We start from the raw sequence: 21,110 nt of genomic DNA, 5'->3' as shown, positions 1-21,110 counted from the left end.
GCAGCAACAATTTAAGCCTCTGTTCCATCTGGCTATGGGCTTTACTTTTCCTCAAACTGACAACACCTTGTCCCACCTTCTTTCCCACCCACGGGCTATTTTCACCTGTAATGTCTCCTCTTCCTCAGGTTTCTTCAAGGTGTACTTAATGTTTCATTTATACTTCTCCTTTTTACTTCAGGCCTCCTTTGAAAGTACTTTCAGGAATGGCATTGAAACTAGGGCCTATTTTACTGCTGAACTCTAGGACAAACTCATGAAATCTTGTAGTAGATTTTCCCCTAAATCTTTGAACACTGTGCACTTCGTGAATTATTTATGCCTACCTAAAGGGCCTATCGGCATGTTCATTGAACAGTGCTTCTTCTTCCCGGGACTATTCCCGGGACCCTCGCTTAATGTTTGTTCAAGGAATGCCAATCAAATTAACGAAAATGTCAAAACATATTAAAAAAAAATTAATTGCTAAGCAAATAGATTTGAAACAACTTCAGAATATCAATTCCAAGGCTCCCCTTCTTTAAAAGGAAATGTGAGTTAAGAACAATCTAATTTAGTTTCTTCTTACATTCATTCTAGTACACGCACCCAAAAAACAAAACAAAACAGCTTTCCTCAGAAAGGTGCGTTTGACTTTCTCAAAAAGAAGTTATATTGATTTCAGTTCATGAGGACAAGTAACTTTCTCCATCTTTTTTTTCTTTTTCTTTTCTTTTCTTTTTTTTTTTTTTTTTTGGAGACACGATCTCACTCTGCTGTCCAGGCTGCACTGCAGTGGCCCAAACATGGCTCACTGCAGCCTCAACTACCTGCAGTCAAGGGATCCTCCTGCTTCAGCCTCCCAAGTAGCTGGGACCACAGAAGCACACCACCACTTGGGTAATTCTTAAATTTTTATAGGGACGGGGTCTTGCCACGTTGCCCAGGCTGGTCTAGAACTCCTGGGCCCAAGCGATCCTTCCACCTCAGCCTCCCAAAGTGCTGAGATTACAGGCGTGAGCCACCGCGCCCAGCCCTCTGTTTATTTTCTTGATAACAATCTGGAATCTTGATTCCATGAAACCTCTGAGAATCAAAAGAAATGTTATGGTGCCGCTCCCCAGGTAAACGCACAGAACCTCAAATTTTTGTAAGCGATTCTAGGGAATTGCTTATGGAATACTCCAGGATCTTCCGTGGAAAATCTATCCACCCTAAGTTAAGAATTCCACTGCTGAATATGAGGTTTGTTTCTATTATTAAGTGTTACGTATCTTTTTAAAAAGATAGTCTTTCTTAATGAGGCCTTCAGCTTTGAGAGTTAACTAGGGAAGCAGCTTCCCTTTGCAACTAAAACTACTACCTCACAGCCATCCCGACAGCTGACAGAAAGTTGAGAATTTCTTACCTCTGAGAAATTAACAGCCAAGGGAATGATTCCAGCCACGTAACATCCCACCAACATAGCCAAAGACAGTAGGCTAATGGAGATGAAATCATCCATTCTGCCCTTCTTTATTCACCCACCACCACTAGACAACAAATTTCCAGTGGCTTTAAAAGGTGCTTAGGTTCTTTCAACAGGTGTGGTGGTTCCAAGAGAGTGGGCTTTCCAGTTCTTTAGGCCTCCTCACCAGCAGATGTGTTCACGAGGCACCTTCCTCTTGAACGTACCCGGAAACAGACCCTTGTTGCTGATATTAGCACCAGAGAAAGCTTACAGCAATCTAGGGTCCCAGGCTCTGGGTTCTGAGATGCCAGTCATTAGATTCTCGTGGGTTAACAGAGATGGGAAAAGTCAATGGGGAAAATGTGCGAATGATCGATTTCTTCGATTGTCGGAATGAGAGTGGCACAACGTCTTACGCGGCGGCGGGTGACTCAAGCGAACCTGTTCGTTCCCTAGGCGCCCCTGTCTCCAAGAGGCGGCCCCGAAGGTGATCCGCCCCCCACGGGAGGAAACCAGCCCACCAGTCCCAGCAAACTGTCCTCTGAGCCTGGGATGCGGAAAGGAGTCCTGCAGGTCTCTAACGATGGGTCCTAGGGGTTCAGCAGCAAAGTTGACACAAAGCTGTCTCTGCCCTATACCCGGTGCTGCCCATGGTACTGCACTCGGCCGGGCCTTGACCCGGAGTCGCCGATACTACAGCTGCCATGGCCGCCAAGTGGCACCTCTTCATTCCATCCACTTCCGGATTGTCTAACCGCCCCCTCCTTTACAAGGGCACTTCCGGGTTACAACCGACCACTGGCCCGCGATACTTACGTTGCCGCCATTTTTGAGTAGGGCTAATTAAAGATGTCTGATGTCACTGTCTACACCGGTGCTCACTTGAACCGTATGTTTAATAACGAAAGTACGGAAGACAGCGTCTTGAAACAAAATAATTCTTCCTAAAGCTCGGAAACTTTCCCTTACTTACCTTTTTGCCTTTATCGAAGATGGCTGAAACAGAGTCAGTATCTGCTCTAGCTGCCGGAAGTGACTGTGCCTCTATGATCCAAAAGGCTCTTTTGCGTTGAATTTTCGACGACTTCCGGCGGCTCCTCTCGCGGGGATTGGCTGTTAGCGGCGTTGTGGCTAAGCTCGTGTAACGGCGGCGGTGTCGGCAGCAGCTGCAGCGAAGAGAGTTTGGCGCGATGGTGAGAAAGGCCCCCGCGGCTACCCGAGTCCGAGTCCCCGGCCTCCAGAGCGACCCCAGCCCTATACATTTTCCTCTCCCCACGAGCCCCATGCAGCGCGGCGTGATGCTCCCCGCCACTCCAGTTGGTGGATGGATCCTTCTTCCCGCCGCAGAGACGCCAGGCCTGACTCTAGGCCCCGGAGCGCCAGTCCGCCCTGCGGTTGCGCGCCCGCCTGCTCGCTCGGGTCAGGCGTGCCTTGGACCTGAGGATGAGCTCTCTCCCGATTGTTACTCGGTAGAGGGAGGCATAGGAATGGTGGTTTTTTTGGTTTGTTTTTTGAGACAGTCTCACTGTATCGCCCAGGCTGGAGTACAGTGGTGTGATCTCGGCTCACTGCAACCTCCGCTTCCTGGGTTCAAGCAATTCTCCTGCCTCAGCTTCCCAAGCTGGGATTACAGGCGCCCACCACCTCGCCCGGCTAATTTTTGTATTTTAGTAGAGATGGAGTTTCATCATGTTGGCCAGGCTGGTCTCGAACTCCTGACCTCAAGCAGTCTACCCGCCTCGGCCTCCCAAAGTGCTGGGATTACAGGCGTGAGCCACCGGTCCCGGCCGGGGATGGTGCTTTTTCCCTCCAAATGCTCTAGCCTGCTGTAGGAACAATGGGCCAGGGTTGTGTAACCTTTTCTCGAAGCTGACAGATCCAGCTTACTATACCCAGCATGTGGGCCAGGAGAGGTCGTATTTACTTTGTAGTGTTTTCTCAGCTTTCGTTTTCCTGTGCTCTGCCTTTTTTTTTTTTTTTTTTTTTTTCCTATTTCTGAGACCTCTAGGTAGTTCATGTGGCGCGTCCCTCAGCCCTCGATCCTGTTCTTATCTGTATTTATATCCTCTTGGGGCTGGAGACTGAAAAGTAGGCTCAGCTCAGAGACCAGCTCTATTAGAATCCAACCAGGATGATCAGTAAGCTCCAATTCGAAGAAAGTGACCAAAACTGGCTTGAGAGGTGGTATAATCTGTAAAGAATTTGAGCAGGAAAGCAATGCCATTTAAAAATGACCACATTTTTAAAAATGTATCATGTTACGTTCTTAGTGGTTTTTAATCCCTGTTTTTGGGCAGTAAGTATTGAAAATAGTAAACTTTGCCCAGTGTTCATTTTAAGACTAGATATAAAAAGCAACATGCTGTATAGCTTATTCCATTGTTACGCTTTCAAATTAGTCCTTTAATTTGCATTAGAATTGGAATACAATTATAGTAGCAGTTGAGATAGCTAGTGTATAGGGGCAAGCTCTGTTGCAAGAATGCACGTGGTTTCTACAAAATTATTTTTTCTTAACAAATGACTCATTGAAACTTTTTGAGTAGCTAGCTTACAAAGACTTCTGTGTAACAAATAATCTAATGCTTTCTGTGGCTTTTAAATCGATTTAACAAAGGCTTTGACTGTTCAGGTTATAGGTGAGAGTTAATCCTTCGTCTCTTGTCACCAAGTTCCGTTTTTATCTCACACCCTCTCAAACTTTTAGTCAAAGTGATTTAATTATTGATGGGCAGAGAAGAGTATAACCCTTTGTTTTGCGTGTCATGTTAAATGTACTATTTTTCCATTGTTTATTCAGCTATTTCAGCTCCAATTTGATGGTTAAAAATTCTGATCATTTTGGCCGGGCGCAGTGGCTCACGCCTGTAATCTCAGCACTTTGGGAGGCCGAGGCGGGCAGATCACCTGAGGTCAGGAGTTCGAGACCAGCCTGACCAACATGGAGAAACCCTGTCTCTACTAAAAAGACAAAATTAGCGAGCGTGGTGGCATATGCCTGTAATCCCGGGTATTGGGAGGCTGAAGCAGAAGATTCTCTTGAACCCGGGAAGCAGAGGTTGTGGTGAGCTGAGATCGTGCCATTGCACTCCAGCCTGGGCAACAAGAACTCTGTCTCAAAAAAAAAAAAAAAAAAAAATTATTTTCATTCCAAAACAGTTAGGGTTCCTGTTGTTAGGAAATTTTTGTTTTCTGGTTTTTGGCTGAAAAATACTAGTACAGCAGAAGAGAAGGAAAAAAGTGAATAGTTTGATTTGGGACTGGGTTTACAGTGGAGTTGCATCATACTTGCATTGAATTAATCAACCTTACACGGGTAGCAAAAAATTGGATGGGTCATATTTTCAACAGACCAGTGAATTCTCAGCTGGATGAGATTTTTTGCTCCCTAAGGGACATTTGTCACAAAGAATCAGCCAGCTCAAAATGTAATAGAGCCCAGGTTGAGAAACACTGAGATTGACTTGTTAGTGACTGAACACTAACAAAAACATGTTCCCCAGTGAGCATGAAGTGGAAGACACGTCTGTCTGCTATTTTTCGGGCATATTTCACATTTCTCGTAGTGTGATAACCTAACATTCTGTGTGATTCTAATACCTGGTTTTGGTATGAGAAAGCCCAGTAAGGCAAGTCATCTACTAGGTGAATAGTTCAATGGATTTTTAAGGGTAATTCTTATGATGGTTTATATTGCTAATTTATCTACTGCTTTAATGTTAAGTCTAACCCCTGGATAAAATGTGACTTTGCTCTTATGCTAAGGTTGGCAAAAAAAATTGAAACCATGCTTGTGATTATTACACTATTTCCCCTTTTGTTTCCTTTCATCAGCCCATCTGAGTTTTTATTAATGACTTAAGAGCATTAAAGATGGAAAGTGACCACTGGAGACAGAAAACCTAAGCAGGTTTATAATTTAGTTGGGAAGAAAAGATACAAAAGTAAAAGGAAGACAAGGTAGCTTATACTGATAACTTGTAGGCAGTAAATACAGTAGGACTGGGAGACTTAGGGAGACCTTACAGCAGAGTTGTGAATCCAGCTAGATCCTACACTTGGACTAAGACATAAATATTTTTGTGGGAAAAGTATCCTAATTACTTTTTTTTTTTTTAAGAGATAGGGTCTCACTCTTCGATGCAATGGTGTGATCATGGTGCACTGCAGTCTCAGCCTCCTGGGCTCAAGGAATCCTCCTACCTTAGACTTCCAAAGTGCTGGGACAACAGGCATGCACCCAGGAAATTTTATTTTATTTTTTTAGAGACAGGGTCTTGCTGTGTTGCCCAGGCTGGTCTCAGGCTTCTGGCCTCAAGTGATTTTCCACCCCTCAGCCTCCCAGAGGATGAGGATTACAGGCATGGGATGCCATGCCTGGCCTCTCTAATTACATTTTAATAACTAGCAATCATTATTGCATTACAAATGGGGATTTTTTTTTTTTATCATACTATGAATTTCTCAAATAGAAACTTATATTGAAATCATGTTTCCCCCCTGCAGTCTCACACCATTTTGCTGGTACAGCCTACTAAGAGGCCAGAAGGGAGAACTTATGCTGACTACGAATCTGTGAATGAATGCATGGAAGGTAAGTTTAACACTAATCAAGGGGTAGAAAAATGTCTCATTTAGGAACTGGGTTTTCCCCTACCAAATTTTTTTTTTTTAAATAGTCCATCCACCCCAGGCCCTGCCTTTTAATCAAGGGGTAGAAAAATGTCTCATTTAGGAACTGGGTTTTCCCCTTCCAAATTTCTTTTTTTTTTTTTAATAGTCCATCCACCCCAGGCCCTGCCTTTATCACTTCCAAACCTCCAAACTTCTTGAATTGCTAATTTTAGGCGGGAAAGCAGATATTTAGGATGGACCATAATTATTGAACATCCTATTTATTTGTTTGTTTATTTATCATTTGAGACAGTCTTGCTCTGTCATCCAGACTGGAGTGCAGTAATGCAATCGCGGCTCATGCAACCTCCACCCCCCAGGTTCAAGCGATTCTTGTGCCACGGCCTCCCTAGTTGCTGGGACTACAGGCATGGGCCACCACAGCCAGCTAATTTTTTATGTGTTTAGTAGAGACAGGGTTTCACCATGTTGGCCCGGCTGGTCTCGAACTCCTGACCTCAAGTGATCCACCAGTCTTGGCCTGTTGAACATTTTAAACGTTAATTATGTATATACTATCCTCCTTGCTGTAAGTATTAGGTGTTTGTTTTGTTTTGTTTTTTTAAGCTAATGTATATAGTGAATGACTTTCCAGAGCTTCTTGTTTTATAAATATTCTGTTATTATTTGTCACATGTTATTTTGTTATAGTATAGAAATATTTTACAGGTATCCCTTATATATTCTGGTTAAACTCAAGCACTATAGACTTGCGTGTCTGTTTTTAATAGGTTGTTTTAATAGATTTAAGGGATACAAGTGCAGTCTTCTATGGATATATTGCAAAGTAGTAAAGTCTGGACCTTTTTTTTTTCCTTAAGAGACAGGGTCTTGCTCTGTCACCCAGGCTGGGGTGCAGTGGTGATCATGGCCTATTGCAGCCTCAGTTTCTTGGGCTCAAGCAGTCCTCCTGCGCCAGCCTCCCAAATAGCTGGGACTACAGGCACCTGCTGCCACACCTGGCTAATTTTTTGTTTCTTTTTTTTATAGAGATGGGTCACTGTGTTGTACATGTTGGTCTCAGACTTCTAGCCTCAAGCAGTTCTCGTGCCTTAGCCACCCAAAGTTCTGGGATTACAAGTGTGAGCCACCGCGCCCAACCAAGTCTGGGTTTTTAGTGTAACCATCACCTGGTGTACATTGTACACAGTAGTGATTTTTCATCCCTCACCTTTCTCCCACCTTTAGTCTCCAGTGTCAGTTATTCCACTCTGTCCATGTGCACACATTATTTAGCCTCCACTAATAAGTGAGAACATTAGATGTTTGACTTTCTGAGTTACTTCACTTGAGGTAATGACCTCCAGCTCCATCCATGTTGCTACAAAGACATGGTTTTATTTTTTTAATAGCTGAGTAGTAATCCATGGTATGTATATGTATGCATACTCATACACCACATTTCCTTTATCTAGTCATCCATTGATGGACACTTAGGTGATTCCATGACTTTGCTGTTGTGTATAGTACTGCAGTAAACATACAAGTGCATTTATCTTTGTTTCTTTTTGTTTTTTGAGACAGAGTCTCACTCTGTCACCCAGGCTGGAGTGCAGTGGTGCAGTCTCAGCTCACTGCAACTTCTGCCTCCTAGGTTCAAATGATTCTCCTTCCTCAGCCTCCTGAGTAGCTGGGACTACAGGTGTGTGCCACCACACCCAGCTAATTTTTGTATTTTTAGTAAAGACAGGGTTTCACCGTGTTGACCAGGCTGGTTCCGAACTGACCTCAAGTGATCCACCCACCTCAGCCCCCCAAAGTGTTAGGATTACAGGCGTGAGCCACCACTCCTGGCCGTCTACTCTAATTCTTAAAGAAGAACATGGCATTTTTTCTTCATCTCTTTTCAGATCCATTTCTCTGCTGACATTTCTGCTTGCTATTGATGTAGATTTTGTATGCAAACTCTTAGCAAATTGTTTCCTAACCTGTATTATCATGTTTGGTGTTTGATTCTGCAATACTCTTTATTAACTTTTGCTGATTTTAATAAAGTCTAACTTTAAAAAAAATTAATATACTTTATTTCTTAGGGCAGTTTCAGGGTTGTAGAAAAATTGAACAGAAACTAGAGTTTTCCCATATTACTCTCTTTCTTCACCCCTACACGATTTCCCCTATTTTTAATGAATCTCTTTGGTGTGGTACATTTGTAACAGTGATGAACCAGTATTCATTACTGATACATTATCATTAAGTAAAGTCTGTAGTTTATACTAGGTTTCATTCTTTATGTCCTACATTTCTGTGGATTTTCCCAAATGCGCAGTGTCATTTGTCCGCCATTACAGCGTCACACAGAATGGTTTCACTGCCCTGCCCTAAACATTGCTTGTGCTCTACCTATTCATCCCTTCCTATCCCACCCTCAACCTCTGGGAACCATTGTTCTTCTCACTGTCTCCATAGTTTTGCCTTTTCCAGAATGTCATATAGTTGGAACCATTATCGTGTGTGGCTTTTTCTTACTGGCTTTTTTGACTTAGCAATGTGCATTTAAGTTTCCTCCATGTCTTTTCATGACTTAGTAGCTCTTTTTCTTATTCTAAAAATTAAAAATGGTGATTTATTTCCCATTTAAAAAGCTAAAACAAAAAAAAAGTTAAAATGATTATTAAATAAGTTCTCACATGTTGTGATTGCCAAATGGTAATTTTATTATTCTATTTTTTTTTTTTTTTTTTTGGTAGAAAAAAACTTCTGTAGATCGAATCTTTTTTCTCCTCCCCTCTCACTATTTTTTAAGAGCAGTTAAAGACTATTTAAGACCATGTTTTTAGAGCAGTTTTAGGCTTATGGGAAAATTGTTTGGAAAGTACAGAGCTCCAGCATACGCCTTCTTTCTTCCCCTTCTTAGTTTCCCCTATTAGTGTATTTTCTGTTAGTCTGATTACACTTGTTGCGATTGATGAATTAATATTGATAGATGATTATTAACTAAAGTTCACAGTTTGTTAGGGTTTACTGTATGTGTTGAACATTCTGTGGGTTTTGACATGTATAATTACATGTATCTACTTTTACTGTATCATACAGAGTAATTTCACTCCCAAAAATCCCCATTGCCCTACCTATACCTCCTTCCTTGCCACCACCCCCAAACCCCTGATCTTTTCACCATCTCTGTAGTTTTGCCTTTTCTGGAATGTCATGTTGGAGTTAGTGGAGTATGAAGCCTTTTCAAATTGGCTGCTTTGACCTAGCAATATGCTTTTTTTTTTTTTTTTTTTTTTTTTTTTAAACTGTCACCCATGCTGGGGTGCTGTGATGCAATCTCAGCTCACTGCAACCTCTGCCTCCCTGGTTCAAGCGATTCTTCTGCCTCAGCCACCCAAGTAGCTGGGATTACAGGCCTGCGCCACCACGCCTGTTGTTTTGTATTTTTAGTAGAGACAGGTTTTACTCTTTGGCCAGGCTGGTCTCAAACTCCTGACCTCAAGTGATCCATCCACCTTGGCCTCCCAAAGTCTGGGGATCACAGGCTTGAGCCCCCACGCGTGGATGACCTAGCAGTATGCTTTTATGGTTCTTTCTTTTTGTGTGTGTGGCTGTATAGCTCATTTCTTTTTATTGCTGGATAATATTCCCTTGAATGAATGTACTACAGTTTGGTTTTCCATTCACTTATTGAAGAACATCTTGTTTGCTTCTATTTTTTGGCAATTACGAATAAAGCTGCTATAAACATTTATGTGTAGGTTTTTGTGTAGACCTAAGTTTTCAGCTCATTTGGGTAAATACGTAGGAGAGTGATTGCTAGATTATGTGGTACGAGTATGTTTAGCTTTGTAAGAAACTGCCGAACTGTCTTCAGACATGGCAGTACCATTTTGCATTCCCACTAGCAGTGAATGAGTTTCTGTTCCACATCGTTACCAGCATTTGGTGTTGTCAGTGTTTTAGATTTTAGCCATTCTAAGGTATCTTATTGTTTTAATTTGCAATTCCCTAATGACATATAATGTTATCTTTTCATATGCTTATTTGCTGTCTACATCTTTATTGAGGTATCCACATCTTCTGCCCATTTTTCATTGATTATGGTTGAGTTTTAGGAGTTCTTTGTATATTTTTGGACACTAGTCCTTTATCAGATAGATGTTTTATAAAGGTTTTCTCCCAGTTTGTGGTGTCTTCTCACTTTCCTAATAGTGTCTTTTAGAGCCAAAAGTTCTTTATTTTTATAAACTTTAACTTACACATTTTTCTTTTTGTTGTGCTTTTGGTGTCATATCTAAGAAACCATTGCTTTATCCAAGGTCACAAATATTAATGCCTTTATTTTTTTCTATGGGTCTTATACTTTTAAGTCTCTGGTCTGTTGTAGGGTTGTGTCCAAGTTCATTCTTTCACATGTGACTATCCACTTGTCTGAGCGTCATTTGTTGAAAAGACTGTTCTTTGTGGAATTGTTTTGGCATGCTAGTCAAAAAGCGGTTGACCATAAATGCGAGGGTTTGTTTCTGGGCTCTCATTTCTGTTCCATTGATCTAGATACCTGTCCTCATGCCAATACCATATTGTCTTGATTGCAGTAGTTTCATAGTAAGTCTTGAAATCGGGAAGTTTGAATCCTCCTGTGTTGTTCATTTTCAAGATTATTTTGGCTGTCTTGGGTCCCCTGCATTTTTGTGTCAAATTTAGGATTAGATTGTTGCCTTCTGCAAAAGCAGCTTGGATTTTACAGGAATTGCATTGAATCTGTAGATCATTTGGGGGAGTATTGCCATCAGGTCTTCCAACTCATGAACGTGGAATGTCTTTCCGTTTATTAAGCATGGCATGGTGGCTCATACCTGTCATCCCAAGACTTTGGGAGGACAAGGCGAGCGGATTGCTTGAGCCTAGGAGTTTTGAGACCAGCCTGGGCAACATGATGAAGCCCCTGCTCTCCAAAAAGTACAAAAATTAGCTTGGCATGGTGGTGCGTACCTGTAGTCCCAGATCCTTGGGAGGATCACTTGAACTTGAGAGGTCAAGGCTGCAGTGAGCTGTAATTGGGCCACTGCACTCCAGCCCGAGCAACAGAATAAAACGTTGTCTCAAGGGAAAAAAAAGTCTTTCCATGACATTTTATAGTGTAGTGTACACTTTTTGTACTTCTTTTGTTAGGTTTATTTCTAAGAGTTTTACTCTTTTTTATACTGTTATAAGTGGAGTTTTCTTAATTTTATTTTCAGATTTGTTGTTAAGCCATAGAAATAGAATTTATTTTCATATACTGATCGTATATCCTACAACCTTGCTGTACTCATTTATTAGTTCTAATAGATTTTTATTGTTTCCTTAGGATTTTCTATCTACAAGATAATGTCATCTGCAAATAATGATAGCTGTATTTCTTCCTTTCCAATCTGAAGGCCTGTAATCTCTTTTTCTTGCCTAATTGCCCTGGCTAGAACTTCTAGTACAATGTTGAATATAAGTAGCAACAGTAAATATTCTGGTATTCTTCGTAATCTTAGCAGAAAAGCATTTCGTCTTTAACCATTAAGTATAATGGAGGCTGGGCGTGGTGGCTCATGCCTGTAATCCCAGCACTTTGGGAGGCCAACCCGGGTGGATCACCTGAGCTCAGGAGTTTGAGACCAGCCTGGGCAACATGGTGAAACCCCATCTCTACTAAAAATACAAAAATTAGCCGGGCTTGGTGGCGTATACCTGTAATCCCAGCTACTCTGGAGGCTGAGGCTGAGGCAAGAGAATCGCTTGAACCTAGGAGGTAGAGGTTGCAGTGAGCCAAGATTGCTCCATTGCACTCTGGCCTGGGTAACAAGAGTGAAAACTCCATCTCAAAAAAAAAAAGTATGGTAACTGTGGGTCAATGCCTTTTTAAGATATATGAATTTATTTTCCTAGTTTTTGTTTTCTTTCCATTCAGTAACTCATGGGTGATATTCTGTGATCACAATGTAGTATGCCAGTAGCAATCAAAAACCCTAAGATAGTTGTTTGGTAGTTCTGTGGTTGAATAGTATTTTTACTAGGAAATTTATAAAGTTAAATTTATAAAGTTAAAAATATATAAGCTAATAAAAGGCTTATGTATACAGTATAGGACATGTTTTTTCTAGATAACTGGCATTTATGTCACTTATCTATTCATCATAATAGTCTTAAAATAGTTGACAGTAGGAGTAGACTGAAAAGGTATATTCTCCTTTTGTGGGAATAAGAAAGGAGAGTATCAGGCCAGGCACGATGGCTCACGCCTGTAATCCCAGCCCCTTGGGAGGCTGAGGCGGGCTGATCACCTGAGGTCAGGAGTTCAAGACCAGCCTGGCCAACATGGTGAAACTGCATCTCTACTAAAAATACAAAAAATTAGCTGGGTGTGGTGGCAGGTGCCTGTAATCCCAGCTACTTGAGGGACTGAGGCAGGAGAATCGCTTGAACCCAGGAGGCAGAGGTTGCAGTGAGCCAAGATCGCATCATTGCACTCCAGCCTGGGCAACAAGAGCAAAACTCTTGTCTCAAAAAAAAAAAGAAAAGAAAGGAGAGTATCATTGATTAAAAACTAAATAGATAATGTATTCGGTAGCTAATTATAATTAGTGATGTGGGCTTGCTATTAATGATTTTGCTTATTATCTTTTTTATTATATTTCAGTACTTACATCCTTGTTCATGTGCTAATGCTTTATATGTATTATTTCAAATAAACTCACAATTCTATGAAGAGGCACTCTTAACTCTGTTTGACAGATGTGGTTCAGGGAATGGAGTTGTTTGTCCTCGGTTTGACAAGGGCAGAGCTGGAACTCAAGTCTGTGTGAATCCATAGTCCAGGATCTTAAATACACGTTAGGATAATCTCTTTCCTTGTTGCCAATTTTTAATTTTTAATTTTTTTTTTTTGGATTTTTTATTTTTTTGCTCTGTGGCTTTAGGAAGAATTACTGAAAAACCTGTTAAGACCCACAGTGATATTTGTTTGAGCCATCAGATGGCAAGTCTTGAAAGTCCCTTAGCTCCAATGGTTTGAAGTAATCATTTTATTATTAAGACACAAAATAGTTACACCAACATTGTGGTGAATTTCTCGGCTGCCCAGACTGGAGTGCAGTGATGCAATCATGGCTCACTGCAGCCAAGTGATTCTCCCACCTCAGTTTCCCAAGTAGCTGGGACCACAGGCACATGCCATCAGGCCTGGCTAATTTTTTAATTTTTGTAGAGATGAGGTCTCCCTGTGTTGCCCAGGCAGGCTGGTCTTAAACTGCGAGGCCGCTGCACCTGACCTGGTGAATTTATAAAATAAAAAAGTATTTGCTAGTGGCAATAATCAAAAGCCATCAATCGATCATCTTTTCCCCAGCCCAACTTTATTAAAGTAAATATGATATCAACATATATCACTGCTCATATCTAGAAGTGTATACGATTTTAAGATTTTGCTTTTTTTCCTATCCTTTCTTAGGTGTTTGTAAAATGTATGAAGAACATCTGAAAAGAATGAATCCCAACAGTCCCTCTATCACATATGACATTAGTCAGTTGTTTGATTTCATCGATGATCTGGCAGACCTCAGCTGCCTGGTGTAAGTATTGGCCAACATGTCTGTTATCTTGTATTTTCTATTGTTTTTCTGTCTCTTTGAGGTGATTTATGATATTGGGAGCTAACTATGTGCCTGACACTGATCTTTGCATTTGCATAGGGTATAGTAATTAATATTTCTCTTACAGAAATAAGAGATTGGCAACATAAAGCCAAAGGCACAGAAAAAAAGAACTTTGCTAATTGATATAGTTAGTATCCAGTAAGGATCCTAATTAAGACGTTCCATGTCCCTGTTCTTTGTTCCTTATACCTAATATTTTTTTTCCTTTACAGTCTTTGTCCTAAAGCCATTGGTTTGGGATTAAAACTAAGATTATCTTTTTTTCATGACATTTCAAAAACTTAAATATGTGTAGGGCTGAAATTGAATTTAATTTCAATCTTACCCTGTGTAAATATATATTTTTTGGTATGTAATAATGAGATTTTTTAACATATTTGTTATAGTTTGTATTGATAATCTGCTTCTGACAACTGCTAACAAGTAGCATAAAGTATTACTATAGACTTACCTAATCTTTTTTACATTAATGAACAGAAATTGAGGGTAAATACAGCTCATTTAACTAGCACCTTATGATACAATACTCAATCATCAGATACTTGAATACTTATTACATGCCAAGTGCTGTGCTAGAAGTTGAAAGAGCAGTGATGAGAAATATACAAGTCTTACTCATAGGCACTTCCTGGATCACCACTGGAGCCAGTCCTGGAATGTGGCTGCACCATGCTGTCTCCCCAAAAGCTCCAAAACATGCATTTCCTTGGAATGTTTGAGTTTTGTTTTGTGTACTTCTTCATTGTGTTCCAGTTGTAGCCATTTCACTTTGGTCACTCAGAACATTCAAATGAATGTTGCATGGTACTTTAAGCCATCCAGACATCCATAGGAAAAACATACCAGACAGAGGGGATGGTGGACAGCTTGTGTAGAAGTCCTGAAGTACGGGTGCCTGGCATGTTTGAAGTCATTAAGGAAGACTTTGAGGCTGCAGAGGAATGAGTGAAGGAGAGAGTCTTAGGAGATTGGAAGGTAGGGAGCAATGATATCCTGGAAGCCAGTGCAGAAGTGTATCGTATCATCGATAGGTCAGATAAGTAAGGACTGAGAATTTAATTGACCTCTGGATTTCACACTGTGGAAGTATTTGATGGCTTCCAAAACAGTTGTGGTATAGTGCCAGGAGTAAAAATGCTTACAGATTTCAGTGTATGGAAGGGAATGAAAAGAGAGGATTTATAGGTGGCTATTACAGGCTTGCTTTTTTTTTTTTCCCCCAAAGAATTTTGCTTGAAAGAACAGAAAAATGGGGTTGTAGCTGGAGAAGGAAATTGCTTTTTTTAAGGTGGAGAAAGTAATGGTAAGTTTGTAGGCTGATGGGATGATCTACTAGAGAAGGAGAACCCGATAGCTCAGATTGGTTCTTGGACAGTTCATTCATGAAAAAGGGAGGACAGGCAAATTTGGGAGCTGGGGGGAATTATCTTCTGTATGCTTCAGTTATCTCGGAAAGATAGGGAGCAAGGACACCATTTGAAACAGGTGTTACAGGTTTGTGGAAAAGTAAGAAATAAGCTAGGAAGGTGAAAGAAGTAGGGAACTGCAGTTAATTCAGGGATGTATTAAGTGTCCTCCAATGTACCTATCTGATAATGATTTAAAGTGAAATCAGTCATTGTGATCATGGGATTTTATCCTAGTCTCTTTCACCTGGATGGTTACAGGTGAGGAGTAGGTAGAGAGTAAAGATGTTGCTAAAGGTTGAGGGCATATATGAGGATAACAGCAAGGATTGAATGACCATGAGCTTTAATTGGGTATGTAGGAGGAGGTGCTGGAAACAGGTAGATAAGTTAATTGTAGGTCCCACTGGATCAAGGATTGCTCACATTAGAGTGTTAGGAAGTGGTGGTCAGAGAATGACATGCTTGAAATTAGGAAATTGAAGTTGTTAGTAATGACAGGGTCTAGGGATCTGGCCAACAGATGGTAGGAGATGAGATCATTAGAGGAAAAGAGTTCATGGAATTGGGAGGCCTAGGTGTTGACAGAATCATCCACTGGATATGAAATTACCAATAATGTGTATATTAATTTATAGAATTTAAGAACAAGTTGCTTTGTTTGTGTTCACTGCTGCATCTCTGGTACATAATTAGGGCTGAGTAAATATTGATTATATAAATGCACGTCGCCGGGTGCGGTGGCTCAAGCCTGTAATCCCAGCACTTTGGGAGGCCGAGACGGGTGGATCACGAGGTCAGGAGATCGAGACCATCCTGGTGAACACAGTGAAACCCCGTCTCTACTAAAACTACAAAAAACTAGCCGGGCGAGGTGGCGGGCGCCTGTAGTCCCAGCTACTCGGGAGGCTGAGGCAGGAGAATGGAGTGAACCCGGGAGGCGGAGCTTGCAGTGAGCTGAGATCCGGCCACTGCACTCCAGCCTGGGCGACAGAGCGAGACTCCGTCTCAAAAAAAAAAAATAAATAAATAAATAAATGCACGTCATTCATGATGTTGTTTGAGGCATAGCTTTCTAAAATTATTGATAATTTTCTATTTCCCTTATTTGTATTACAGAGCTATATTCTGCATTGATTAAAAATTAATGGTTGTCTTTATGATTTTATAAAAGAACCTTACTGAAACATTCACGATCTAATCCTGATGCTTTTGGGATGTCGTACTTACTCCCAGTAAGTGGGAAGTAAACTTGAAATGAAGGATCATGTTTTACTCGTCTTGGGAGGCTGTGGTTAAGAGCTAGCTGGAGTGGAGAATTAGACATAGCTGGGTTTGAATCCTGTCTCCACCATTTGCTAGCTTCCTTTGACAAGGCCACTTGGTATTGCTAAACTTCAGTTTGCTCATTTGTGAAATTGAGACAAATCTAGTTCACAAGACTCCTTGTGAGGATCAAGTGCTTGCTGAGCACAGCATTATTAGACATGCCGCAACTCCCTTTTCAACTAGATCGAAGAAGTCAGGATAGAGTTTTATTTTTAATTACAAGCATGTTTTTTAAATTTGCCAGGAGTAGAATGATATGAATTTTAATTTCTACAAGTGAGATAAATTATAAATTTCAAGTGAGATTTAAAAGGCGTTCAGGTTTTTTCAACAGTATGAAAACTGAACAGAGTAAAACAGTTATAAGTAACATGTTAATAACGTAAAAGTATGTCATTAATGACAGAACATAACTTTTCTAACTTTGTACTAGACTTTATAAAAAGAAAAATTTAGAAACAGGGTCTTGTTACCCAGGCTGGTCTCAAACTCCTGGGCTTAAGTGATCCTGCTCCCTCAGCCTCCCCAAGGGGTGAGATTACAGGCATGAGCAACTGTGCCTGGCTGTATGGACTTTAAAATGTAAACTAGAAACCATATCTAGCATACTAAACTGATTTTTAATACAGTATTTGCTATATTAAAGCAAAATAGGGGGGAAGCTTTATTACCTAGATAATTCTTCCCACCTACAGTTGTTCCAGAAATATAGAAGAGAGGTTAATGATAATTTATGACTTTTAATAGTTTCAGAGAGACTGTTAAAAACCATAAATTATCATAGCTTGAAAACCTGTAACTATTTATGTTTGTTTCTAATGTTGAAAACTTTTTGGCCTCTGAAAAACTTTCAGAATCAAATTTAGGACTTAAAACTACTTTTCCCAGGTGACTTTGGTTATGTCCTTTTTGTTATTTGAATGTTCAGAAGAAATCAGGTATTGTTTCCAAAGAGGTCACCCACTGCCACAGCACATCCTGTAACAGCATGTCCTCTCCTCTGTTTCATCAAGGACTAAGATTTGGGCCGTTACTCCTCAGACCAGAGACTGGGTCCATTTTTGGTTTGTAGATGGTTGTGTGCTCATTGCTTCTATTAAATTGACATGGCAGTAACATAGGACTTTTTTTAAGTAATTTTTTTTTAACAGTTTGTGTGGAAATGGAATTAATAAGAATCTACTTTGTGACATGGCTAAACCCAGAGCAAACTGACCATGTATTAATAATAAAATGTAGGCATGGAAAATTTGTATTTCGTATACTTAAAGTCAGAGTCAAAGTTTTTCAGTTTTCTGATCTGTATGTTTTTTAAAAAAGCTTTTTGTAAGATGAAAATAATATCCTTTTGATGATGCAGTATGTTCTTGTTTGCTTAGAGACAAAGGACATTTTCACCGTCAGTTATTGTAATGACGAGAGGTATTCCTGATCAGTAAGAGAAGTTGGTATCACTGAAGACGCTGCTGATTTCACTGCCCAGACCCACAGCCTCTGTTCTTATATAAACTTACATTCATTGACCATAACAATAGGTTAAAAGATTCATCTGTGCCAATGACTAGGCATTTTATTAAAGTATGTAACATTTAATTGTCTCATTTTCCAGTACCGGTTAACAGCCATCAACCACACAGCTTTCCATAAAGAAGGCATTATTACTTTTCTTTTTTTCTTTTTTTTTTTTTTTCATTTTGGAGATAGAGTCTCGCACTGTCGCCCAGGCTGGAGTGCAGTGGTGCCATGTCGGCTCACTGCAACCCCCGCCTCCTGGGTTCAAGCGATTGTCCTGCCAGCCTCCCGAATAGCTGGGACTACAGGTGCACGCCACCATGCCCAGCTAATTTTTGTATTTTTTTTTAGTAGAGACAGGGTTTCACAATGTTGGCCAGGATGGTCTTGACCTCTTGACATAGTGACCCGCCGGCTTTGGCCTCCCAAAGTGCTGGGATTACAGGCATGAGCCGCTGGCACCCAGCCTACTATTTGATGAGTTGGAAAATTGCATGCAAGTTGATGGATTCCTAAATGTTCACAAACCAGAGTGATTTTTGTTGGGGGGGAATGGTATAAACAAAGCCTGTCCCACCCAGATATGATAATTGTGAGAAATTTTATTCCTTTTTAAGTTCTTTTCCAGTGTTAATATAAACGTTATAGTCTGCCACATTTTGCAGTAGACTAGCTTAGAGCTTATTTAATTAGGAAGCATGGACAGAGTTTTCAGAAAAAATTACATTTTATAATTTTTTAATTTGGTTAAGCATTTTTAAAAATGGAAATCTTGTACATTTTTAATAAACCAGATTGTGACCATACTGTTCAGAGGAAGAATATGATGTTAATTGTATAAAGCATTCCTACTTTGGAATTTATTTCCTTTGTCAAAAATTGTAGTTTAGGTTTCTAACTTAGTGATTAACAGTGAGGACTCCGGAGTCAGGAGTATTTAAAATCTACCTCCAGTCCAGCATTACCTAGCGAATAAGTTGCTTCACTTTTAAAGCCTTGGTTTCTCATTTATGAAAAAGGGGGCCAGGTGCAGTGGCTCACGTCTGTAATCCCAGCACTTTGGGAGGCCGAGGCGGCTGGATCACTTGAGGTCAGGAGTTCAAGACCAGCCTGGCCAACATAGTGAAACCTCGTCTCTACTAAAAATACAAAAAATTAGCCGGACGTGGTGGCACACGCCTATAGTCTTACCTACTCAGGAGGCTGAGGCAGGAGAATCATGAAAACCCAGGTGGCAGAGGTTGCAGTGAGCCAAGATGGTACCACTGCACTCCAGACTGAGTGACAGAATGAGACTCTGTCTCAAAAAAAAGGAGGTGGGCGGGGAGCAGGGATAATTGTACCTACTCACAGGGTTGTAAGAATGAGTTAATTCAGGTAAGAATTTAAAGCAACCCCAGTACTCTGTGACATCTTACTAGATACTACTCACAGTCTCATTGGAGTTTTACTGCTAATGCTAGTCTGTGTACTCCTTACCCTTCTGATTAGAGATATTTTGGAGCTCACTATGTCTCCTGATAATTCTTCTCCATAGGCCTCTAGCATTATTTATTTTAAAAAGCAAATCCTAAAATATAGGTTTAAGATTTCCTTAATACTTTACAGGGGGAGGGAAATCAGCAAGAAATCTTTGTTGCCAGTACATGTTTTTTAAAGGTTTTTTTAGTTAACTCAGAATAAACTTTGCGAATCTAAAGTTTGTTCTAGTGTTTTTTGTTTCTTTGTTTTTTTGTTTGTTTTTGTTTTTGTTTTTTTGAAATGGAGTCTCACTCGTGGGAGTGCCATGGCACGATCTCGGCTCACTGCAACCTCCACTGGTTGAAGCAATTCTCTTGCCTCAGCCTCCCGAGTAGCCAGAACTACAGATGCGTGCCACCATGCCCAGCTAATTTTTGTACTTTAGTAGAGGCAAGGTTTTACCATGTTGGCCAGGCTGATCTTGAGCTCCTGACCTCAAGTGATCCAGCTGCCTTGGCCTCCCAAAGTGCTGGGATTACAGGCATGAGCCACTGCGCCTGGCCAATTTTTTTGTTGTTGTTTTTTAATCACTAAAGGAACCATAAAAATAGAAACTATGTAGGAGACAGAACACATGGTTTCTGGTCATACTCTGTGAAGAAGTAGGTATGTAACATATTGGGCGTTTAGCTTAAAAGTTCTAAGTCATATTTTCTTTTTCCACTGTAAGATTGTACTAGGTGATACGAAGTTCATGTCACTTAAAATTCAACGGCTGTGGAAGTAGCTCTTTCAGCTTTTCATTAAGTTCAGTTTTGGAAATGTGCACATCTGTGCCATCATTGGGCAGTTATAATTTGGGGATTTAAACACCTGACAGTGATTGACCACTGTGACTTTGCTTATTCTTTTTCTCTCCTCAGTTACCGAGCTGATACCCAGACATACCAGCCTTATAACAAAGACTGGATTAAAGAGAAGATCTACGTGCTCCTTCGTCGGCAGGCCCAACAGGCTGGGAAATAATTGTGTTGGAAGCATGGGGGGGGGTTGGGGTGGGCTTGGAACACAGGTGTGTACAGCGTGCTGTAGTGGAAGTTTTGTATCATAGTAATCCTGTTTCCACTTTGTTATACTCTAGCCAAGATTGACTGTATTGGATGAAATGTGAGGATCTTGTTCAATCGGAAACCCCCGTTACCCCCTCTTTTTTTCTTTTCTTTTCTTTTTTTTTTTTTACTTAAACATTTTTATGATGATTTAGATGAAAGTTGTTCTTCGTCAGTTAATGTTGGTTCCAGTCCTTCAACTGTTCGTATCTACTTTATAACATTCATGTACTAACCCTTCTTCAAGATGGGGTGGGGGGTGGAAATGCAGTTTAGCCATGTCCTCAAGATAAAGTCTTGGTAAAAATAAATAAATGTCCTTTAGTTATATTTTCTCCCTGAGTGCTTTTTTTTTTTTTTTGTCTTTGAACATTGAATTTTCTTGCAAAGCATTTTTTCATTGTAAGTGTAAAAACCAATAGCTGCTACACAAAGAATTTGAAGAAAGTTTAAGTAGTGTGCAACACATTTTGCTGTGATTTATGTGAAGCTAATATACTTTTACCTCACTTTTCCAGCATAATTAAATGAATCTTAATTATAGCTCCAAGGTTTGTACCTACTA

At 40.4% G+C, this 21,110-nt stretch overlaps 2 protein-coding genes across 15 annotated transcripts in view; one reads left to right on the top strand and one right to left on the bottom strand.

Annotated features, from left to right (window-relative positions):
- SLC39A9 (solute carrier family 39 member 9) overlaps positions 1–2,617 on the bottom strand; it is a 64,350-nt gene extending 61,733 nt beyond the window's left edge. For 8 of the 14 annotated variants that reach the window (XR_013395195.1, XR_013395193.1, XR_013395194.1 and 5 more), the window contains exon 1: positions 1,388–2,157. Coding sequence is in view for 4 of the 14 variants with exons in the window: in XM_001109283.5 (XP_001109283.1) it covers positions 1,388–1,483 (96 nt within the window). In the remaining 10 variants the exon portion in view is untranslated. 14 annotated transcript variants of the gene reach the window in all.
- On the top strand, positions 2,579–20,851 carry ERH (ERH mRNA splicing and mitosis factor). Its single transcript, NM_001260564.1, is given in 4 exon segments — positions 2,579–2,622; positions 5,936–6,023; positions 13,524–13,644; positions 20,360–20,851. Coding segments are annotated over 4 exon segments (315 nt in total). The 5' UTR covers positions 2,579–2,619; the 3' UTR covers positions 20,463–20,851.
- Positions 20,852–21,110: the final 259 nt, after the last annotated feature.

Source organism: Macaca mulatta, chromosome 7 (genome assembly GCF_049350105.2).
Source record: "Macaca mulatta isolate MMU2019108-1 chromosome 7, T2T-MMU8v2.0, whole genome shotgun sequence".
NCBI lineage: Eukaryota > Metazoa > Chordata > Mammalia > Primates > Cercopithecidae > Macaca > Macaca mulatta.
Note: the sequence above shows the minus strand (reverse complement) of the source record. Positions and strands in the feature narration are given on the sequence as shown.